General features: G+C 39.2%; 1 protein-coding gene across 1 annotated transcript in view; it reads left to right on the top strand.

Annotated features, from left to right (window-relative positions):
- FGD6 (FYVE, RhoGEF and PH domain containing 6) overlaps positions 1-21,282 on the top strand; it is a 73,236-nt gene extending 51,954 nt beyond the window's left edge. The window contains 9 exon segments of the mRNA XM_036400708.2: positions 1,130-1,213; positions 2,353-2,432; positions 7,068-7,170; positions 7,658-7,804; positions 8,657-8,759; positions 10,695-10,822; positions 12,357-12,485; positions 14,726-14,874; positions 17,376-21,282. Of these exon segments, the coding sequence (XP_036256601.1) occupies positions 1,130-1,213; positions 2,353-2,432; positions 7,068-7,170; positions 7,658-7,804; positions 8,657-8,759; positions 10,695-10,822; positions 12,357-12,485; positions 14,726-14,874; positions 17,376-17,412 (960 nt within the window). The 3' untranslated portion in view covers positions 17,413-21,282.
- Positions 21,283-22,578: the final 1,296 nt, after the last annotated feature.

The raw sequence follows: 22,578 nt of genomic DNA, 5'->3' as shown, positions 1-22,578 counted from the left end.
CTGAGCAGAGCACTGGGTGGAAGTTAAGTACTGAGTTCTTTTCCTGTCTCTGCTACTGCTTTGTTTTGAAACTTCTGTGCATCTCTGAAGTTTCTGTTTCCACTTGAACCTTTTGTTTATCTCTTCTATTTAGACAGTAAAGCAGCTGTTATCCTGTAATTTATTCCATTATTGGTCCACAGTCCTGGCTGAATCCTGTCTTGTAGTTACCCTGATATGAAGAAATACTTCCCTCGGCAGTCCTGGAGTGTGTATTATACCAGTTACCGAAATACTCTCAAAAATGTGGTGCTATCTCAAGCTTCACAAACTAGATATTACTAATTTCTGTGTCTCTTGAATTTTCTCTGTGTTGTTTTATGGGGCAAGGGCTTTGTTTGGTTTGGGGTTTTTCACAGATATAAATGGTACAGGCTAGCATTCATACCATTAGATGCAGTGATTTTTCCATTTATCATGTTGTGAAGATTTAGCAATAATTTTAAACATTTGGCTATTTTACAAAGAGTCACATAACAAAAACTTAAGAGGCACTTCAGGTTTTGGTATTTGTTTATGTGTAGTAAATGAAGTTTGGATCCATGTGTTGAACAGCACAGAAAATAAAAAAAATCTTAGTTATTGTTCAGTAAGTGCACTCAATGAATCCAAGTCTGGAAGAACAGGAAATAAACAGTAGATGTACTTAAAACTGGTAAAATTCACAAGGTACAGTTAAGTTTGTCATTACAAATTGCTAATCCATTCTGCTATCTCCTAGTTTCTGTATTGCTTTGATTTGTTTGAATGGTTAATTCTAATATCCTTTTAAATTAGTTTGCTATACTATATACCTGTGTACACCAGAAACATTTTTGTCCCTTTTGACAGCCTGTTATTTAACATCCATGCACTGTTGACTCATGTGCCAAATGTATCTTTACACAAGGAGGATATAAATAGATACCTATTGTTATCTAAATTCATACATGAAAATGCTTCTTGGATTCTAAGTGGAATAATAGGAAGTAGGGAATACTTCTGGCACAGTTATCTCAGTGCTGTAGGAGTTCTGTACTTCCAGTAAAATCCATCTGAAATTATCTGTCTTGTAACCAACTTTAGTCATTAAAAGCATTCTGTATTACAGTTCAATGATGCCCTGTTGTATACTACTCCAGTTCAGTCAGGGATGTATAAACTCAACAACATGCTGTCATTGGCTGGAATGAAGGTGAGTCACTTGTTAAAGTGAGCCTTTCTTCAAATCTACCTAAACTCAGGCTTTCAAAGTTTGAAAACTTAACTGTTTTTACTGTTGGCAAGAGATATTAAATATGCTTATATTGTTCCAGAGCAATCCTACAGGCTTGACGGTTTTTTGCATAATGTGGCCTGTGGAATTGCTATCTAGGTTTCCCTAAATATTCTGTTGCTACAGGATCATCTTGGCTGCATTTCACCCAGTGTTGTCCTACTCTGGAATAGTCTGCCTACTAATTTTTTGTATTTTGTTTAGACTGCCTCATTTTTGCCTTTTAACTGCTTTTTATTGCTGACACCCAGAGATTAGGCATCTTTGCCTGATAAGATCCTGGTGGATCAGTTCTCTCTGGTTTATAGATTTGCTAACTATGAGGGAAGATACAACTTTTCTTCCTGAGCACTTGTGAAAAGCATCAAAGTTAAGCCTTGAGCCCCCTGGGTAATGATAAGGGACATGCATGCAATAAAGTGACTCAGTAGCTGACATGACACTTAAAGGGAACAACAAATCATTGCCTTGGGAATCATTGTCTCCAGTCCTGTCAGAAAAAATCGCCAAGTCAAGTTGTAGTGCAGATCTGGCACTCAGGTCCAAAGTTTTGCAAGTGGAGCTACAAAATCTCTTTTGCCAGCAGATGTCTTGCAGTGGCTCAGACCCACTCCTGATTTTTAATCCTCCTTAAGTTTGAAATTTGGCGGCTCAGAAGATCAACAGGGCAGCGCAGCCCTTGCCCACTCTGGGATACACCAGTGGGCTACACCTCATCCTGCAGCAGCAGCAGTATCCTTTTTTTTGTCCAGTTGCAGGAGGTGCTTCAGGCAACATGACTGGGCCTGTGTGGAAGGTGTCTGACAGCTCTTGAGCTTCATTCCCCTGTACATCTCCAGTGTTTGTGTGAGGGCCAGTGAAATAAAAGGATGGGCTGTGTGTAATCTTAATGTAGCTGGGCCCTCTGGACTGGTATATAATTTCCTCTTTCTGAGTATTTTCTCTCCAGTGTTCTCCTTCTGCAATAAAAATGTAAGAGATTTTCCAGGAATTCAGATTAAAGCAATGACAAAAGTACCATTTCAGTTTGAATGTGAAGTTTTCTCTCTCGGCTGAAGGTTAAGAAGCCAACGCAGGAAGCATATCAGAATGAACTGAACATTGAAAGCGTAGAGAGATCCTTCATTCTTTCAGCAAGGTAAATCTTTAAAAAAAAAGTGATTTTGAAACTGTGTGTTTTCAAACAGGCCACACAAGCTTTTTAGGGCTTGTTTTGCACTTAATGTCATGAAAAGTTACTCTTGGCTAGAGTGATTACAGAATACAGGGAATCAGTAAATCAGAGTGAATACAACCATTGTTTGGTTCCTCTTTTTCACCTCAGCTACGGAAATTCACCTCACCTTCAGAAACTTCCAATTAAATTGAAATACTATCCTTGCACTGCCTTTCCTTGAGAGAATTTCAATTCACTTCATTTTAGGCTTTGCTTTTCAGTATTTTTTTGTTCTAAAATTACTGATATGCTCTATGTTACCAAATTCTCTAAGTAACAGCAAAATGATACATGGTCACTGAGCCAGCTCTGGTCACCTTCATTGAGATGCCTTAAGCAAAGGCCTGTTTTTGTGCATTGTTGTTTTTATGGTGCTTGAGTTGAAGTTTTATGTGTTCTGACATTTGTGACAGTGCTGATACCAATGAAGAGAGACATGTTTTCTCTTTTATTTAGCAAAGCTGAGCAAGAGCAGACTGCTGCTTTTTGTGTGACCTTGTAAATACTGACATGAGAATGCACAAAGATAGCAGTATCTGTAGCTGAGGGGTAGACCAAGGTTAACACTGTCAAAGAAGCCAAAGGAAGTAGCTCAATTGTCAGAGCAGTAGTTATTTATAAAAACACACTTGAAATGGGTAATTCTGTATTTCTTCAACAAATTTAAACGTTTTTTTAGAGGTCTTCTGCACACTGGGGGAAAACAATGCATTTCACAGTTTAGGGTAGGGCTCTGCTCCAGTGTAATATGAACAGCTTTGTGCTGCTTAGGTGCCTTGGTGACTACAGGTCACACAGACACATGAAGGCATTCAGGGGATGGCAGCAGGCAATGAGGATTTATCTCTGCTTGACTTGAAACAGTGTTTCACTTTTAATTCAGTTGTTCTAAAAAAGGTAAAAGAATAATTGGAACTTCTGAAAATGTTATCATCTTAACATACAAGCTACTTATTTTCCACAAAACAGGTTAGACTAGTCTTTTTGATGAACTGATTAAGTGCTAGATTAAAAGCAACTCCTTTAATCTAAAGAAAGATGTGCTGGTCCATTGGGGAAAATCCCTACAGATAACATGCTCATCAATTTGGCAGAGTTTGTGACATACTTTTGTCTTAACCTTGAAATTGCTGGAATTAACCTCATATTGCTGACTGAGGCTGCTACAATTTGGATTTTTTTTGTTTGTTTGTTTTTGTGGTTTATTCTTTTAGTGTTGTTGATGTTGCATCTTTGGGAGCATTCAGCTCTGTTATTTTTGTACTTGCTGGGAGCCATGCCTGTGCAGGAGCCCTAAGTTAGACAGCAGGGTCAGAGAGAGGTTGCATTTGTGTGGCATGAAGGAGGTGCTGGAGGCTCCAGATGTAAATGACAGTTTTCAGATTGTTTTCTGTCTGTCACCAGAACTGGCCTGCTGTGGTGTAGGAGGGAAGCAATTGAAAAATACTACCCGCAGCAGGTGCTTGCATATATTTTTCCCAATCAACTGTGTTTTTCCTATTGATAAATATTCTAAATGTGAAGAGAATTCACATCTTGTCAGCCCAGGCTACATCTTCCTTTGCATGATGCCTCATTCTAACAACTTGTCAGGTCCTATATGGTAAAAAAAACAACCTTATTTTCAAAACTGTTCAAATTAGTCTTAAAGACACTGGAGACAAATTTCATTTCCATGGGTTTTTTTTCAAATAATAAGCATTATGTGGAGTGTACACCAAAGAAGAGATTCTGAAATGATCCTGGGAGCAGAGACAAGGAAGTGAAAAATTAAGCTGGTGAAAAATTGCTAGTAATAAAAAGCAGGCTAGTTAATAACAGAAATATAGATGAATGCCTAGACAAGAGTCTGTCACTTCAGGTTTAGTTTTACTGACTGCATTAGTATTGCACTGTATCTAGTCTGGGTTGAGGTTTCAGTTTTCCTGTGATATCTGTAGGAATGTGAATTCTTTTTCATAGTATAATGCAGCATTGTACGAGAAATCTCTTCATCAGAAAAGCAAGTTAATACATCTGCATGGTAGAGCACTGTGCAGAAGTAAAGCTTTGGTCCTGGCAACAGCAGTCAGGGCAGCCTGACGTGGTCTGCCCCCTCAATAAGGCTGGTGAAGAGCTACCCCAGGCAGATAGAGCTGCATCTCCTCCTATCCTACCTTAGGATGGTCAGGCAAGACAGGCTCAGCTGGGAGAGGTGCCCTAAGGCTCTGGAAACAAGAGGGACACACTTCCCCAGTGTCCTTCTGGGGCCACTGAGCCATTTAGCTGCAGTGAGTAGCTGGATGTGTGCCCCCAGCACATGCATTTGCCAGTGCTAGCCATTGCTAGGGTTTTCTGTAATCCATTTGAGGCTTTCCACTGTGATGTTAAATCTTAAATAAATAAAAATAGTAATGTTTAAAAAAGCCAATAACACCAATTTTGTTTAGTAAACAAAATCACTTTTGTAAGGATGCAACAAATAGTGGATCTGCAGCAGGGGAAACTGTGGGGGAGGGCTGGAGTGACAGCAGAAGGAACTGCCAATTTTACTGCAGCACACCATTGCATCAATTCCATTGCCAGTGGCACCACCTTTGCTCTTCCATTCTGAAGGATTGTAAACAATCCTAAAGGCTACCACTAGCAAACCTACTGAGCATGAGGTTCCTGGTGAAATACAAGAGTGTAAGCCTGTAGCTCATTGTGCAAGCCACTGCATACAGAGCAGTCCCCACATGGTGGGGATGGTGGTGGTGCGTAATCTCCAAAACCTGTGCCATCTTTCAAGTTAATTAACTGATACAGTTACAGGAATCTAATGAAATGTAACCAGATTTTGAAAAAGCCAAAGGAGTTGATTAGAGTTCTGAATATTTCGTAGTTAATGCAGGCCAGTTGTTCTTTCCGGATGAGGAAGCAAAGGTAAATAGACTGAACAGAATGTTCCACTCAGAATGTGAGATGTTGGGACAGACACTAATGCATTGCTTTGCCCTTGCATGTATCTTATTTCCTCTCCTTTTGTTCTGATTTTGTTGCTGTGTGTGCTAGATCTTTTTTCTTTTGCTTGTGCCTCACAGGCTTCCCATGTGTTTACTTTAGCAGATTTGTCCTCTCTGATTCTGTATAGCACTCAGTTTCATCCCATTCAAACCCCTCATTCAAAATATTTTCCTTAAAGGTCCAAAAATTATAAAAGCTTCCAAATTCACCTACAAAACCTCTTACACAAATAAGGCTGCCTAATGCCAATTATTAAAAATAATTGGCATTAGGCACCTTATTTGTGTAAGTCATTGCTTACCTCTTCCCTAACTTTCCTTTCTGTAGATTTTTGTTCAATTCCTTGGTTTAAACAAATTAATTTACTTGATACTAATTAAAAAGCGGGGAATAGAAAAAAATTATGGGAGTGGATTCTTGTTTAAATTTTAGAAACCCTTTTTAAGCTGGCATGGCATCTTAAACAGTCTAGCTGTTCCTCTGCTACAAAACTGCTTCATCCTTCCTCAGAGCCTTCTCTGTGTTGCTGGCACAAGTAGTTGTTCAGCTGTGTGATGGGAAATTAGTTGGTAAATTGATCCAGAGGAGGGACAGGTTGATGGCTTGCTTTAATATGGATTTGTTTCCCAATCCAGCCTGCTGCATAACTGTGTCTGTTCTGGCACAAGAGTGAAAATAAGATCTAGTGGCTGAGAGAAGGGATACTAGGCTGCCCTTTGCCGCAAGAACAGCACAGATTTATGAAAATGGTGTTGTACCCATGGACAGAGGAGGTGCTTGGGCACTGCACATAATCCAGTATAGCTGCAGGATCCTACTGCACCAGGCACTCCTCGTGCTCCCTGTGCCATGCCACTTCAGCCTAATGCTTTCCTTGCACTTGATTAGTGATTCACCACCAGCCATGGGAAAAAGAGATGGACTAAGCTTACCTGTCTGTCTCTTTGAGTTAGCTCATCCAATGGAAACATTTTGGGGAAAAAACATTATTGTTTGAAAGTAACATGACCTGGTAGGAGCAAATAGTTAGGAGCACAAGGCAGGAGAAGAGTCAGTGTGGTTTTATCTGACAGAAGCTTGGAGTTTCACAGGGTTGGGGATAGCAAACTGCACTCTGAGGCAGAAGGAGGTGGGGAGAAAAAAGGCTTGCTGAAATTTCAGGTTGCCTTCAAGATGGAAGGCCCGTGCTTTTTGTTCTAGGAGCATCATTTAAACAAGTATTATTCAGGCTATTCAAGGGTGTGGGGAGGAGGGGGAAGCAATGACAGACAAGCCTTGAAAGAATTACAGGGATTTTGGAAGGAGGAAAGGGAAGGAGGGAATCCACATGACAGCAGACATATCTTTTTTAGTATTAATCAACATAAATAACTAACACTATGCCAAAGGTTAAAAAATAATGCCAGTTGCAGTAGGAATTGTAGATGTTTTATAAACTTGTAGATGTTTTATAAACTGGAATTACAAGAGAGTTACTCCACTGTGTAATAAAGCTAGTGGAATTCTAATCAACACTTGCTTCTTAAAATGTTAATAATAATAAATTTCTTTTGTGGGTTTTTACTCCAACAGTTCTGCTAAAGAAAGAGATGAGTGGTTAGAAGCTATCTCCAAGTCAATTGAAGAATATACGAAAAAGAGAATCACATTTAATCCGAGCAAAAGTCTTGAAGAGGTATATCCTACCATTATTGTTGGTTTGTTCCCTTTTTGAATATAAAGTTTCCTGACAGGTGCTTAGAGAAACGAGAGGTATTCCATAACAAATAATAAAGCAGGATGGTAAATAATTGAACAGATGGTAGAACAGAATATTTCATAGTGTTATCTACTTCATAAATTTATTTTCTTCAAAAAAACCTAAATCAGTTTTCACAGTTCTCTCTGTAGCCTTGTGCACAGAAAGATGAAATGAAAAGGTTTTAAAATAAAGCAGCTATTGATCCAAGTAGGCTGGTAAAGCTTGAAAGTCATTAAATGCATCTCTGTTGTCAGGCTTGCATTATAATGGTCACTGATGAAATAGTAGGTAACATTTAAGACCATGACAATTTATCAGAGAAGGCTTTCCAACACCATTAGCATTATCTTGTAATCACTGATGAATATTAGTCTTATTTCTCCTCACTGAATGTAGTGCTATTGTGCCTATGTTCTCTCAGGCAGATGCAGAGAAGCAGGAAGAAGACAGTCCTCTGGGATCAAAGGCTCCCATCTGGATCCCTGACACCAGAGCCACGATGTGCATGATCTGTACCAGTGAATTCACACTGACATGGAGAAGGCACCACTGCAGGGCATGCGGGAAGGTTGGCCGATCTTGTGGTTAACTTTTCAGTTGGCCATTTAGGTTCCTTGTGTGACATTCAGGTGGAGCCTTGTCATCCCAAGCACTCTTCTCAGAAACCCTGTACTATGATACAATTACGTGGGTTAGAACCAACATGCTGGGGTTGGTGGTTTGGGGACTGGTGTTATGGGTTTTTTGGACAGGTGTTATGACAGACCAGTATTCAAACTTCAACATGCTACATGTTAGTTATTTTGCATTCTGGAGTGCTACTTATGGTTATTTTGCAATTACATAATACCCACAACTGTTAGCTAAAATGAAGAAGTATCTTCCTCACTAATTTTCATAAGATAAATAATGATTTTCGATTTTAAGTTAGTACCAACCTTCTTTTATATTTACACTTATGAAAGCTATATCTAATAAACTTTATCTTTCTTCTTTTAATCCAGTGGGAATACAAAGTTAGAATGCAATGCAGTTGAGGCATCTGTATTGTAAAGAAATCATCAAGAGAGCAATAGCTTTTTAACTATTTCAAAAAATTTATAATCAAAACAGTTGATCAAATCAGTAACACAATATGCTTGTTCTATTTTAATGGATTATTAATGTTGGCTTATTGCCTCCTAATTCACTGATTTTTTAATATTTAAATTTTCATAATTTAGAGGAGGAAAGGACACCATGTTAAGCATAAAGACATGGGGAAAAGCCAAGATCTTAAAACATTTGCACTGTAAAATAATGCCTATTTCAGGGTTTCATGGGCTTAAAAGTGCTGAAGTGAATGTCTTTGGGTCTTTGGTGATTTACAGGTGCACATCATGTACAGTAATGCTTTTATATGTTTCTATCTTGTTTCCAGATTGTCTGTCAAGCTTGTTCATCAAACAAACATGGCTTAGACTATATGAAAAACCAGCCAGCTAGAGTATGTGATCATTGCTTCAGGGAGCTACAAAAGCAAGGTAAAGAAAATCTTCACAAACTGTATCTTACTTTTGTGGCCTTTATAATGTGGTATATGTGTGCCTCATCTTTACTGCTGGGTTCAAGTGCTTAGTTCTGCTTGTGCCTGAAAAATGATAGGCACCTGAGATTCTAAGCCAAACAAGCTTCTGTGCATCAAGTTAGGAAATGAATTTGCAATACATTGGCTCTTTCTTCCAGAAACATGTGTGCCTTTACCCTATGGTAATGACATGTAGCTTATATAGCTTTCCTTTTGAGGTGACAAGTGTTACATTGCTTTTCATTAATCACCAGGTACAAGTGTACATTAGAGTCCTCACAGTTTATCCTGACCTCCCAGGGGCTCATGTGTACTTTTACACTCTGTAATTTGTATGTTTGTAAACTTCATTTTTGCCAGCTGAGCTGCTGAGATGGCTAAAGTTCTGGGGCTCTGTAGAGACACAGGCCTTAATCTTTCTGAAGCTGAGTCTCTGCAGGGCTATAAACTGGCCTCAAGCCACTCTCAAGCCTCAGCTCATATGGAATTCAAGAATTTGGCATATGTGTACCTCATATATGAAAGCAAATTCCTAACCATTGCCTACTGAACACTGGCAATACAGAATTCAAAATAAAACACCACAGCTAGAGCAATTTTCACTGGAACACTTTCAGAGAATGTGGTGCCTAGGGGATAGCAATGGCTGGATAGCCTAATGGTAATAACATTTCCTTAAAGATGAGATTCAGGGTCAGTGTCCTCATCCTGAGAAAACTCTAGTACATCTCATTGAAGAAGCTTCATATCATTCTGCAGAAACAAGTGTAAAATCAATGGAAGCACCTCCCAGTGAGGTGGGAATCCAGTCCCATCTCACAAGACTTGCTGTGAACTAAATTGAAATACTCGAGTATAAAGTACCCAAATGAGCTGTAGACAGACTGAAAGAGCTTTCTGGTCCACTTCCCTCAGCAAGGCTCCAGTGTGACACGAGCTCTCTGGGGTATCAGGAGATCTGAGGTGCCTGGTGAAATGATAAAGCACTGGATCCCAGCAGGCTGGGGGTGACATTTCCAGTGGGGGTGCAGAGAACAGCACGGATAATCCAAGAAATGACAGCGGGAGCCTATGGTGATGGGAAGGGCACTGTCTGCACCAGCTGCAGGTGTCTGTGCTGGGCACTAGAGGCTGCTGTGCTGCAGGCCATTGCAGCTGCCTGAAGCTGGGAAAAGGGCTGGGGAGCAGGTGCACTACAGCTGGTAATCACATTGCTCTCCTGCTCTTCTCATTATCTCAGAGCATCACCGAGTTCAGGGCCAACTCTAGAAGTAGACTTTATGAAACCACTCATTCCAAGTGCAGGTCTAAGAAAAAGTGTTGCTAGAAAAAGGATTTTTGAAGAGGTGAAGTGTTGCATAAGTCTTCCAAGAGAGATGAGTAACTGCCTGTGGCAGTGCAGAAAGACAGTATATGCTGGGAGATGGGAATGTCCAGAAATGTGTGTGTGCTGGAAGAGGAACATCCCTATTGAATAAGGTTGAGAAGTTAACAGATGTAGAGAATTGAAAGATAAAGTACAGAAAACATAGAGGACAGCTGTAAAAATGTGCTGCGATTTTTAAGACTTAATTTTCACCCTCTTTATGAGCAAAGGCAGTTCAACACCCAGAAAACAGACTTTGAAAACAAACAAGACTAATTTGTTTAGTTTTAAACTTCTTGTGTTTTTCTAGTATGGTTGTGATTTGGAGGATTCTAACTCATGGTGTTGATGATAACATTGAAAAGTTAATTCAGTGCTGAATTTCACATGATTAGGTGTTGCTATTGCAACCCTGTAATCTGAATAAAAATGCCAGCTGCTTTTAAGAAGAAAAGTCCAAGAATGAATTGCCTGTGTTTAGTTATCTGTGACATGAAATCAATATATCCATCCTGTGCATTTTAGATAACCAGTGCACTCCTAAGAGCGGATCCCCAGTCAACCATAAATCTCCATCAAGTGCCTTGTCTACAGTATTGCAAAGTATTCCCTCTGGAAGAAAGCAGAAAAAAATTCCTGCAGCCCTCAAAGAAGTAAGTGTTTTATTGGTCAAAAGTGGTACCTTCTTGGTATTATATCATCAATATTAAGAGTGGGGGAAAAAAATCCTTATTTTAACCATCTTACCGAGAATCAAAAGTCATAATGTGTCTCTGAGGTTTGGGCCTTAGTTTTAAATAGGCAGGGACATGAACAATGAAGCACTGTGTAAACTGCATGAACACCTGTGAGACTGTGATTCAGAGCTATAGTTAAAGTTGTAATTTCTTTCTTGCTTCCCCATGTTTCCCTGAATTGGGATGTATCACTGTACCAACAGTCAATGACAAGACTCCTACACCAACTCAGCTCTTGGTTTATGATTAGGAAGGGTAGAGTAACCACACTTACTGCAGGTCTTGGGAATGGGAGGAGGTGATTTTTCAGCAGGTTTGCTGATGACACCAAGCTGTGTGTTGCAGTCCACACACTGGAGGGAAGGGATGCCATCCAGAGGGACCTGGATAGGTGTGAGAGATGGGTCTGTGTGAACCTCACAAAATTCAGCAAGTCCAAGCCAAAGGTCCTGCAGGGAAATCCCAAGCACAAATACAGGCTGAGTGGGGAATGGATTGATGCCAGCCCTGGGGAGAAAGAGCTGGGGCTGTTCGTGGGTGAAAAGATCGACATAAATTGGCAGTCTGCCCTTGCAGCCCAGAAAACCAACTGTGTCCTGGACTGCATCCAAAGCAGCATGGCCAGCAGGGTGAGGGAGGAGATTCTGCCCCTCTGCTCTGCTCTGCTGAGACCTCACCTGCAGTATAACTCTGGGGTCCCCAATGTAATAAGGACATGGACTTGCTGGAATGAGTCCAGAGGAGGGGTACTAAGTTGAGGGAGGGCTGAAGCACCTCTCCTAATAGAGCAGGCTGAGAGACTTGGGATTGTTCAGTCTGGAGAAGAGAAGGCTCCAGGGAGATTTTGGAGCTGCCTTCCAGGACCAGAAGAGGGGCCTACAGGAAAGCTGGAGAAGGGGGACCCTTCATAAGTTGAAGGAGGGTAGGTTTAGATTAGATACCAGGAAGAAATTCTTTACTATAAGAGTGGTGAGGAACTGGAACAGGTTACCCAAAAAGGGGTTGTGGACTCTCCATCCCTGGAAGCATTCAAGACCAGACTAGAGGGCTTTAAGCCATCTAAGCTCTAGGGGAAGGTGTCCCTGCCCATGAAAGGGGAGTTGAAATGAGATGATCTTTAAGATCTCTTCAAAGCCAAACCACTCTGATCCTATGATTCTTCTTATACAGGAATCTGTGTTCTCCAGCTGTATGTTTTCCTCAGCATTTCAGCTCTCTTGTCCTGTTGTATCCAACTTAAGTTCCATCCTTTACTGGAAACCTCTCTTCCAGACCAGATGAATGGTAGCAGGCAAAATAATTTTTCTTTCATCCACCTGAGTTAGTTAGCAACATTAACCTGAGATCAACCTCTGACAGACAGGGCTCTGGAAATGTGTTAAAAAAAAAAAAAGCTGTACTGTGAAATCTTATTAGGGTTTGTTGATGCTTTTTTTTTCTTCCTCTTCAGGTTTCAGCAAATACAGAAGACTCTACAATGAGTGGCTACCTACACAGATCTAAGGGCAGTAAGAAACCATGGAAACACCTGTGGTTTGTTATAAAAAATAAGGTGCTATACACATATGCTGCTAGTGAGGTAAGAGACCACATATTAGAAACTAAATATCCAATGATAGCACTGTCTTTGTAACAAAGTTGTTTATTCTTATGATCTAGAAAAAAGCTATAAAATTAGATCACCTTGCACTATTTGATCTGATTGTGATGCAGCATTTTGAAAAGGCCTAGTGAGCTTGATACCATAATACATTGATATAGCTATGGTGTTTCTGATTCCAGATGTAGCTTTGAGTTCCTCTGCATTGCACACCATTGCTCAGTTGTAGGTATTTTCTGAGTCAGCTGAATACATGGGGGATCTGTTTGCATGCATCACAGTACTAGTGTACTAGTGGCAAAGGCAACCATTAGGTATTTTGAATGCTTGCAAAAGGAGTAAACTAAATCTCTTTACTCTCCTGAAACTGTTGTCTTCAGCCTGGAGTTGTTATTTGATATAAAAGAAACACATCTTATGTAATGGCATTTGCTTTTTTATTTAAAATATGTAGTCTGATTGCAGTGTGGAATAATCTCTAACATATATATATATATATATATATATATATATATGTATAAATGGTACATATATATGGTATCCCAACATGTGCTGAGGATCTATTTTATTGCATCTTAGAATGTTCTTAGAATCTTTTGTAACATATATGGATGTATTGATCTTCAGCTTCAGGTTTTTGTATTGTGTTATAGTTTACTACTAGCTTTCAAGAGCAAAATATCCAAAGCATTTGTTTTAAGGTATTGCTATCCCTCACTTTCTTTCAAATTGTAAGGCCCAACCTATCCTGGCCATGTAAAGAATTATCCTTCTTCACTGCACACCACTCCCACTCTAGTTATTTCCTGGTTTGTGCTCAGATTTTTTCCTGGGTTGTTCCTGCCAGCCTTTATTTTAGAACTTGGAATTATGTCTAAAACCTGTGATGTTGTTTCCACTACAGCACTGGCAATACTAAAAATAAAACCCAACCCAAGTAGTTCTAAAAACAGTTTAAAGAAGTATGTAGAAAACAATTATTTTTACATCAATTACAAAATTATTTCAGAGCATTGTGTTTCTTCTGGCCTTTGCAAAGGAAACTGGAGAGGTAAAAAAAGAGCAAAGTCTGTGAGTCACCTTAAATTTTCTTTTGCTTTGTTCCTCTGAGATGTCAACTTTACAGAGTAGCTTCAGTTTGCAGTTCACAATCACAAAATTAACTTTCCTATTTTCTTAAACTGAGGAATATCCATTCTTAGTTTTCATCTTGGTGAGCCATTGCAGAAGACATTATTTAGAGAGTCTAAAGGGAAGGTGCAGTGTTGCCTTGGCCACTTAAGCTACTTATATTGGTTCCAAGTGACAGAAAAATCAATGGTAAAGAAATAACCTATTAGTGGTACGAAGACCTGCGACAGTAAAACAGATTACTCAGCCTTACATGACTCTTTTCCAATATCAAGAAATGCTGCTGTCACAGGACACTTTTGTTTCACTGTAGAGGCAATAACCAAAGTCTTCACCTGATGTGTCAGTGTTTATGTAAATTTGGGGGAGTTAGCTATTTTTTTTCTTCTGTTCATGAGCATTGCAGGATGTTGCCTGCAATGCCTTCCACTGTTTTGGAACTTGCACAGGATAAAAATAGTCCTTTTTTCCTTTCCAAGAATGCTGTGTATTGTATCCATTAATAAAAAGCCAAGAGTATTAAAAAAAAAACAACAGGTAACTGAGGTAAATGAGGAAGGGTCTTTTCAAGTCGACTATTAGTGAACACTCAGCAACTTGTTTTCCCCTATTCTGTTGATTTCCAGCAAAAGAAAGTGAAATAAGTTTAGCCATTTAAAGATTTGGATCTTGACTTCAGTGCCTGGGAGCACAGGTTGCTCCTCCTTTTAGCATACTCAGTACAGTTAATAGCATCCCACTTCACTTCTGAGCTTGCTGCAGAGAGCACTGGGCTTGATGGGCCTCTGGTCTGTTGGTACAAGAAGTCCTTGCCAGGCAGAATGATGGGACCATGCAGTGAAAGCCAAGGTAGATGCTGTCAGGGAAATGAAAAGAGTATCAGCAATGTTGAAGTCTGTGAGGTTTTACTTCCTGTCCCCTGACTCATGCCTGGAGAATATAAAGAGCAGAATTCTGTATGTGTATGTTTATAACAATTTGTTGTATTGTCTGCTGCAGTGGTATGGTGTGTGAAGTCTAAATGCATGCCTTAGTATGTCTTACAAGCTCTAATTTTGTATTTTTTCCCTTTTTTCCCTGTTACATAGGATGTGGCAGCATTAGAGAGCCAGCCTTTACTTGGATTCACAGTCAGTGAAGTAAAAGGTGAAAACTCAGAGTCCAGAGTGTTCCATTTACTGCACAAAAACACTTTATTTTACATATTCAAGGCAGATGATCCCCATTCAGCTCAAAAGTAAGAAACTATTTGAATTCATTTCTGTTACATATTTCTAGAAAATTCAGAAGTGGTGAATGTTAATATTCACACATTTAGCATATGTATAAAAGATCCATATTATATCATAAGTAAATGAAAGTTTTAAATTATTTAAACATAAGGTTCTGGTTTCGTTAGGGCTTCTGAAATGAAGGAAGCAGACTCTCTTCTGCAAAAGACTGAGTGTAGAATGAGCAAGTCAAAGATAAAATGAGAAATCTTTCTTTTTCCTCACCCATTTCTCTCTCATCCTGGTCTACTGAAGTGAAAATTGAATGTTACCTTTGGATAAATCCAGAAAATATTTTTAAGAATTAACTGATATGCTCCTTTTTTAATTTCACCTGTTCATATTAGTTATTCAATATATGGCAGTGAAAATAAAGCAAACACTAAAATTTGGGGGCCAAGGTTTGAAGTGTGTGAGCTGATGCCCATGAGCACTTAGGCATGCACTCAGACCTAAAGCTTGCATTCAAAGAGCATTCACACAAGCTGTTTCAAGTCCTGTCTGGACTTGGAGTCATATTTATCAAGCTATGAATTGTGTTGGTTTCATGTAAAATAACCTGGAAGCTTGGTCATTAATCAGTAGAAAACATTCATCACATGGTCCATAAAGTAAACTAGAAATGAGCATAGAAGGAATACATGTAAAGCTCTCTTACACGCCTCTCTTATCTGACTGGTTTCATTGCCATTTCCCCAAATGAACTTTACATTATTAAATAGATTTGATGCATTTACAAGTCCATTATTAGTACTTAAACATTCAAATGGATGCAGGTTTAGTTTTCTGCAAATAGGAAAATTCTAAAAACAAAGTATCCAATACAACAGGAAATTTTGAACAGCTGAGAACGTGCTTAATGACATTTCTCTACAGAAGAAAATCTGGAAGTCTTTATTTGATTTTTGGGAGTATTTTGTGCAGATGTGCATAAATGTTTTTTTGTTAATTAAGATACTATCCTTTTGTTTCTCCTGTGTCCTCATTTGTACTATATAAAACAAACTAAAAAACCCCCAGGCATTCAATAGGTTTATTTTTCTACTCAGACAATGGCTTTTCTCATCAGAAGAAAGCTTGAAATTGGACATAGTGTATTTTACTGAGGTTAGGAATAACATTAAGTACTTGGAATTTCAAGCTTTCTCCAAGTATTTAATATCCTTAGGAGATTTATGCTGAACCTTCAGAATAAATGCTGCTTTTACAGCCTTAAAAGGAAAACCAAAAACATGCTGTTGGCCTGTTTGCATTAGCAGACACTATTTTCTCTGATAGGACCAAAGAAATACCTGATCTGTTTGTCTCAGTGCAATAATAAATTTTAACAGATGGTTACTTTTCAATGTGGTTTTAAATTCCAGTGCTGTGTTCAATGCTTAAGGTGTTTATGATTTTTTTTTTTCATTTGAATTCTACTTTAGTTGTTTTTAATGTATACATGGCAGTAGAAAATACTAAAAATATTACTAAAAAGTAAGGTAGATTTTTGAGCTGTGTGTGCAGACATGCGTGAGCATGTCATGATTAATATGTTCATGCCAAAAGCTTGAATTCAAAGAACATGCACACAGCTACAAAATTAAATGCTCAGGGCAAGGAAGAGCCAGCATCTGTGACTAATGTTTAGATACCCTGTGAATACCAAGACAGTTTGAATTTCCATGATAAAGATAATTACAGTCTTTGTTTCATTCACTTCTTCCAAGATCTCCACTCAGGAAAAAAATGCTCATTATGTGGGCCTCTTACCTTTACATACACACAGTTCAGCCCTCACTCAGAAAACAGAATTATTTGTTCTGTAGCATTGGAGTGATTCAGGAACATTAATTTTTGCATTCTTGAGAAGCTGCGGATGTTTATTACTCTCCTAACCAAGCAGGAAAGAAACCACAGCTATAGGGAGTAAAAGTATCTGAATATTAACTTTGAATTTCCAGTTTGAGAAACCTTGGATCAGCTGTTTGGGACTTCCCCCAGTGCCCTCTATGCCCTTCCCTGCCTTTCCATGTGCCCTGTGACCTCCTCCCTCAGCCCCACCAGTCCTTGGCTTTTACCTGCTGCAGAAGCAGAGCCTGGGTTATGCAGATGCTGCCTCAGGTACAGCAGTGTCCTCATTCCTCCCAGATCATGTTTGCAAGGAAAAAGAGAAAGGAGTATTGGGGGTTTTTAAAGGTGTGCAGAACCTTGGCATAGCCTACTTTTAGAGCATTTGATTTCCCAGCTTCACCAGTTCTTTGTGCATGTAACTTCAGTATTGGAGAGGCACAGGAAAAAGCTTCTATGGGATGGCCTTGTACCAAGCAGTTCTGTATGGCTGGACTCACTGGATAGATTTTGGTATTTGCACTCACAGACCAGCTGGATGTATGATGTTCCTTCTTGTATGAATCTGAAGCTAGTGACAACACTGAGATTTATTCTTTTATCAGCTACTTCCTAACAGTGTTTCATTTTCTAACAGGTGGATAGAAGCTTTTCAAGAGGGCACTGTATTATAGCAGTGTCATCATTGTGTCTGCAAGTTTTAAGGAAAATATCTAAGGATGGTGATAAAACAGACTACAGCAACTGTTCAAAGAAACAGAATCCTGCCATCACAACCTATATAAAATTGTATATTTGTCAGGATCAGGAGTTGTTGCATTTTTAGTGTAAAATAATATTTTTCTAAAGAATTGTATGTATTTCTGTGTTGATACAAAATGTGTTATTTATTAAATTCCAGTGTTTACTTAAATGGGCAGAATTATTTGTGCATTGAAGTCCAAAGTGTCCTCAGAGTGGCAGATTGTTGGTCAACAGGTTATAAACTTTATGCTTTATGAAAAAAACAAAACAAACCCACAAACCAGATTTGTTGCACTTGTGCATTTCCTTGTGATTTGTGTATAGGTTCTTGAGTTGCTGATGTTCACTTTGCAATTTAGCAAAAACAGATTGGTATAGGAATTTCACAGATTTGGGATCTTTGTTGACTATGTAAGCTCCTTTTTGAGACGTTGTCTGATTTTGATGCTCCTTTCCTTGAATGGCAGTTGAAATCTTGCATACCAGTACATTAAAACAGTACAACAAATTCTGTGTCTCAAAACCAAAATATGGTTCAATTATTAAAAAACAGAAAAGGGAAAAATATTTTAAAAAACAGTTTGCAATTACAGGGATAAGGCACTAGAGCTGTTACAGTACTACAGATGCCAAAGAGACTGAGTTATCTTCCAGCAATTGCAAGATGAATTATCTTTTTATGTTTCCAGTAATTATTCAGAGTAAAAATACATTTTTGATAATCAAAGACAAGATATCTTATTTGTTTCAAAACTTCATGTCAAATGAGTTCTGTACACAATATGAAACACTGTATTGTATAAACTATTGTTCAAAGAACAGTAAATATGTGCACCCTCCTCTCTGAAAATCTTAAAACTATTGTATATTTAAATATTATGTTTAAACTGGAATTGCCAAGATAACAGAGCTTTTCTAGTGCAGAAGGCATTGAAAATGCATACCGTATTTTGAAATACCTTTTGTTTACAAATATGATTTGTTCTGTTTGACACTTTAAAACAGAATTCAGCTTTGGGTGTTTGGGTTTCAGGGTTTTTTTCTTAAAGAAAATCATCGGTATACCTCATTAGGAAATACTTACTGATGATTCTGGTGCATTTAGTCTATTTAACTTCTAAATATGTTAACACTGTAATAGCATAAATGGAACTAAAACTATGAAACCCACATGAAAAAAAGCCATTTTTATGTCAAATGTAATGCATATGTAGTCAGTTAATTTTACTGTATGAAACACTTGTTATAGTCCCCTGAATCAAGCTAGTTGTGGTAACAAAATTAAGAGCAATTAACATTTAATTAATAGTTTGAATTCCATGTTAATAGCTATTCTGTGGCCTCACAGCAGAAAGGAAAGAGATGGTAGAATAGTTAATACTCATCACAAAAAGGCCAAGAATGAAAATGCAAACCAAAATTCTCTTATTTATTGGAATTAAATCCCAATATAGCCGGATGGAACGTGCCTGGGCTCGTCTGGCCTTGCTGCTTGACCAAGGGCAGCAGCTGTGGTGGTTTCTCCTCAGAGACACCTTTGGCTGGCTGGATGCTGCAGCTGGCGCTTGGGACAAGTCCAGGCACGCAGGAGCTCAGGTTTGCCTCTGGTGGAGAGGCTTTAGGTGAGGTGAAGGAAAGGAGTCGGGTTCTGCTGGAGGGTTTCGATCCAGAGCTTTATTCCTGGCCCACAGGCCTCTGAACGCAGCAGCAGCTCCCACAGAACAATGAACCGCGTGGCTGCTGTGTCCCTGAACCCCGGGGAGAGGGGGAGGGAAGGGGCAGGGATCCTCCCGACCAGGTAAGGGGGGAGCCTCAGGGGACAAATGACACCGGGATGGCCCAGTGTCCCCAGGGCTGAGAGGCACCTTTGGAACTCTGCCAATCACTCGAGCCCTTCTGGAATGCCAGGACTGACGGACAGCAGTCAGCAGGGGGCAAGGGAGGGGAAGGGAGAGGTTGTTGGCACACCTGGGGAAAGAACTGGGATAGCTGGAACAGGCTATTACATCACACCGCAACACTTATTCCCTCAATATACCTCAAGGTCAGGTCCAAGATACTAACAGAGCTCTGAAGAAGCTTAATTTCCAAGAGCTTCTCCAAAGTTAGTAGTGGGCTTGGAAGTTAAATTCTTAATATTAACTATACAAGAAATTTCACTGACTTCCAGCATTTCAGTAGAGTACCTTATGAATCAGGGACTTAAGGCTGTAGATTTGACCTCCGTCAGGAACGCCAGAGATTTGTCCAGATAGTGTTGGAAATGCAGTAGGAGTCTGATCAAAGCCTTTATCCTCTTTTATTGTAATACAAATGTGCTAAATGAATACTTTTCTCTTGTTATATACAAAGGGCTTTTACTTAATTTTCAAAAACAACTGCTGACTGAAGCTAAATAAATTATTACCATGTCTCTTCAGGGTGATTTCTGACATGATTTTTAGTGTATCCAAAACCAAACTGGTATCAATATAACAGAGATAGGATGTATCTCTTCCAGTTTATAGTATCAAAGGGAAGAGCTTCTTCATATTTTCACAAGGACTGCACACCAACGAAGATGGCAAGTCATGAAGCAGCAAATGAATCAGGAATTAGGCTAGGAGCAAGCTAATTTAATTTCAGTTTATGCTTTGATATTTTCCCTGCTGCAAAACAGAGCAATAAAAGTCAAAACACATTGAGTAAGGTGCCCAAGTTCTGCTTCATGTGGTGTCAAACTACCTCTAGAGGATTTGGTGCAGAGGGAGAAAATAGTTTAGTGTTCTGTGGAAATCAGAGGACTTCTTCCAGAAGTGGTTGATCAATCAAAAAATTTGTGACATGAATAGATTGGAACAGAGCCTTATAAACAGTAGTATACATATTGCAGTCACATTCTGTGTGAAATAAATTGTCTTTGTAAATGTGTTTGAATATTTCTTTTCCTCACTCCTGCAGTAGTGCTTTGTGTCATATGAAGAACCCACAACACAAGCATTTTCATAACATTTTCAGACGGTTGCTTTTCAAACTCGCCCTATTTCTCCAGTTCACCTCCCAATTTGATGCATTACCATCAAAAGTAAAATATTCACGTCTTGATTTGGCTAAACACTAAAACAAGATCAGAAGTTTTTTGACACCTGCTACCTCTTCTTATAAGAATCTATAGTTTGTAATCAATTTAAGATTGGTTAGTAGAGTATGAGACAAACATTAGCATTGAATATTAGTTTAACATTTTTGTTCATAGATAAATTAAAGCTTCTAGGATCTTGAATTCTCTTTAACTTAAAACTGTGTGCCCAAAGGACTTAAAACAATCTGAGCAGCTGTGGAACACATTTTACTAAATATTTTGTGCATGGAAACTTAATTACTCAACCATGTTTATTACATCATAACATAAAGAGATGTCTGGAAAGACAGATTCAGTGCATTTGTTTGCTGTAACTGCTGTCCCCTATTTGCCATCCAAATAGGATTTTATTTGGAGCAGTCCTAAATCATACTGTCTAAGTGGAAGAATAGAATTTTTATTTTGTAACTGAAAACGGTTTAAAGTTGTAAATATTTCTGTGGATATTCATCATTTTTGTATAAATAAATTCACATTATTTGAGTCTGCGTCTTTTAATATTTTCAGGTTTTATGTATTATGTAATTTGTGTGTTCAATGATTTTCAAACAGCAGAATTTGTTGCCATTACCTGCACATCAGTCTTACTTTAAAAATCATTCCAAAGAATTAAGGGGGTTAAGTCTATGTGAAGGTCATATGAAGGGTGTTACATTAATAAATCCTTTTGCAAAATGTAGTTCTGCTGTGTCAGTCAAAGTATGCCTGAATCCCAGCTTCTATTGGCCTTGGGTCCTGCACGTGGGTCAGAACAACCCCAGCAGGCTTGGGGCAGGCAGAGTGTCTGGAAAAGGAGCTGGGGGTGCTGGTCAACAGCAGCGGAAATGGAGCCAGCTGTGCCAAGAAGGCCAAAGGCATGCTGGCCTGGATCAGCAGTGCTGTGGCCAGCAGGACCAGGACAGTGACTGTCCCCGTGTACTCGGCACTGGTGAGGCCATGCTGTGAACACCACGTTCAGTTCTGGGCCCCTCACTGCAAGAAACACTCTGAGCTGCTGGAGCCAGTCCAGAGAAGGGCAGTGGAGCTGGGGAAGGGTCTGGAGCACAAGTCTGATGGGGAGTGGCTGAGGGAGCTGGGGGTGTTTGGTCTGGGGAAAAGGGGGCTCAGGGTGACCCTACTGATCTCTTCAAGCACCTGAAAGGAGGTTGTAGCCACGTGCTCAGCTTCTCTCAAATAACAAGGAACAGGACAAGAGGAAATGGCTCCAAGTTGCAAAAGGGGAGGTTTAGATTAGATACAAGGAAAAACTCTTCATCCCAAGGGTTGCCAAGCACTGGCACAGACTGCCCTGGGAAGTGGACTCACCATCCCTGGAGGTATTTAAAAGGTGTGCAGAGGTGGCACTTTGGGACATGGTTTAAGTGGTGGACTTAGCAGTTGCTGGGCTAAAAGTTGGACTCAATGATTGTTTTAGAGGTCTTTTTCAACCTAAATCATTCTTTAATTCTAGAAGTTATTTAGCAGGGCATGTAAGGGAGAGATTTTCCTGTCAGGTTAGTTATGCTGCTTCCTTATACATGTTTGAAAGCAGGGTTTTGAAAACTTGCAGTAATAGCAGAAAAGGTTTTGCTTTTCTGTGTGTTGTTGATAGGGATGTATCTCTTGCAATCCTGGCTGACACAGCTACAGAGGCAAGCCTTCATATACAGATCAAGTATTAATTGGGTCACTTGCTAAAAAAAACCCCAAAGTATGTTTTACGGGTTACACTGACATTTCTGCTGTACTGAGGATATCAGAATACTTGGCTTAAATAAGATTTGGTGCAAATTGCTTGGCATTTGTTAAATTAAACTGTGCTAAGCTCCATCATTTAGAAAGGGGATGTGCAGCTCAAGCTAGTTTGGGAAGTGACAAGCACTATAAATTGAGAGTGCTGCAATATTTGACACTTAAAAGAATTGCTTAGCAAGTAAATTTTTCTGACTTAAAAATTCTTCACTGAGTTCATTTGCATTTGGTGTTTGGGAACGTC

This window comes from Molothrus ater, chromosome 5 (assembly GCF_012460135.2).
Source record: "Molothrus ater isolate BHLD 08-10-18 breed brown headed cowbird chromosome 5, BPBGC_Mater_1.1, whole genome shotgun sequence".
Classification (NCBI taxonomy): Eukaryota; Metazoa; Chordata; class Aves; order Passeriformes; family Icteridae; genus Molothrus; species Molothrus ater.
This window is presented reverse-complemented; position numbering and strand designations above follow the sequence as displayed.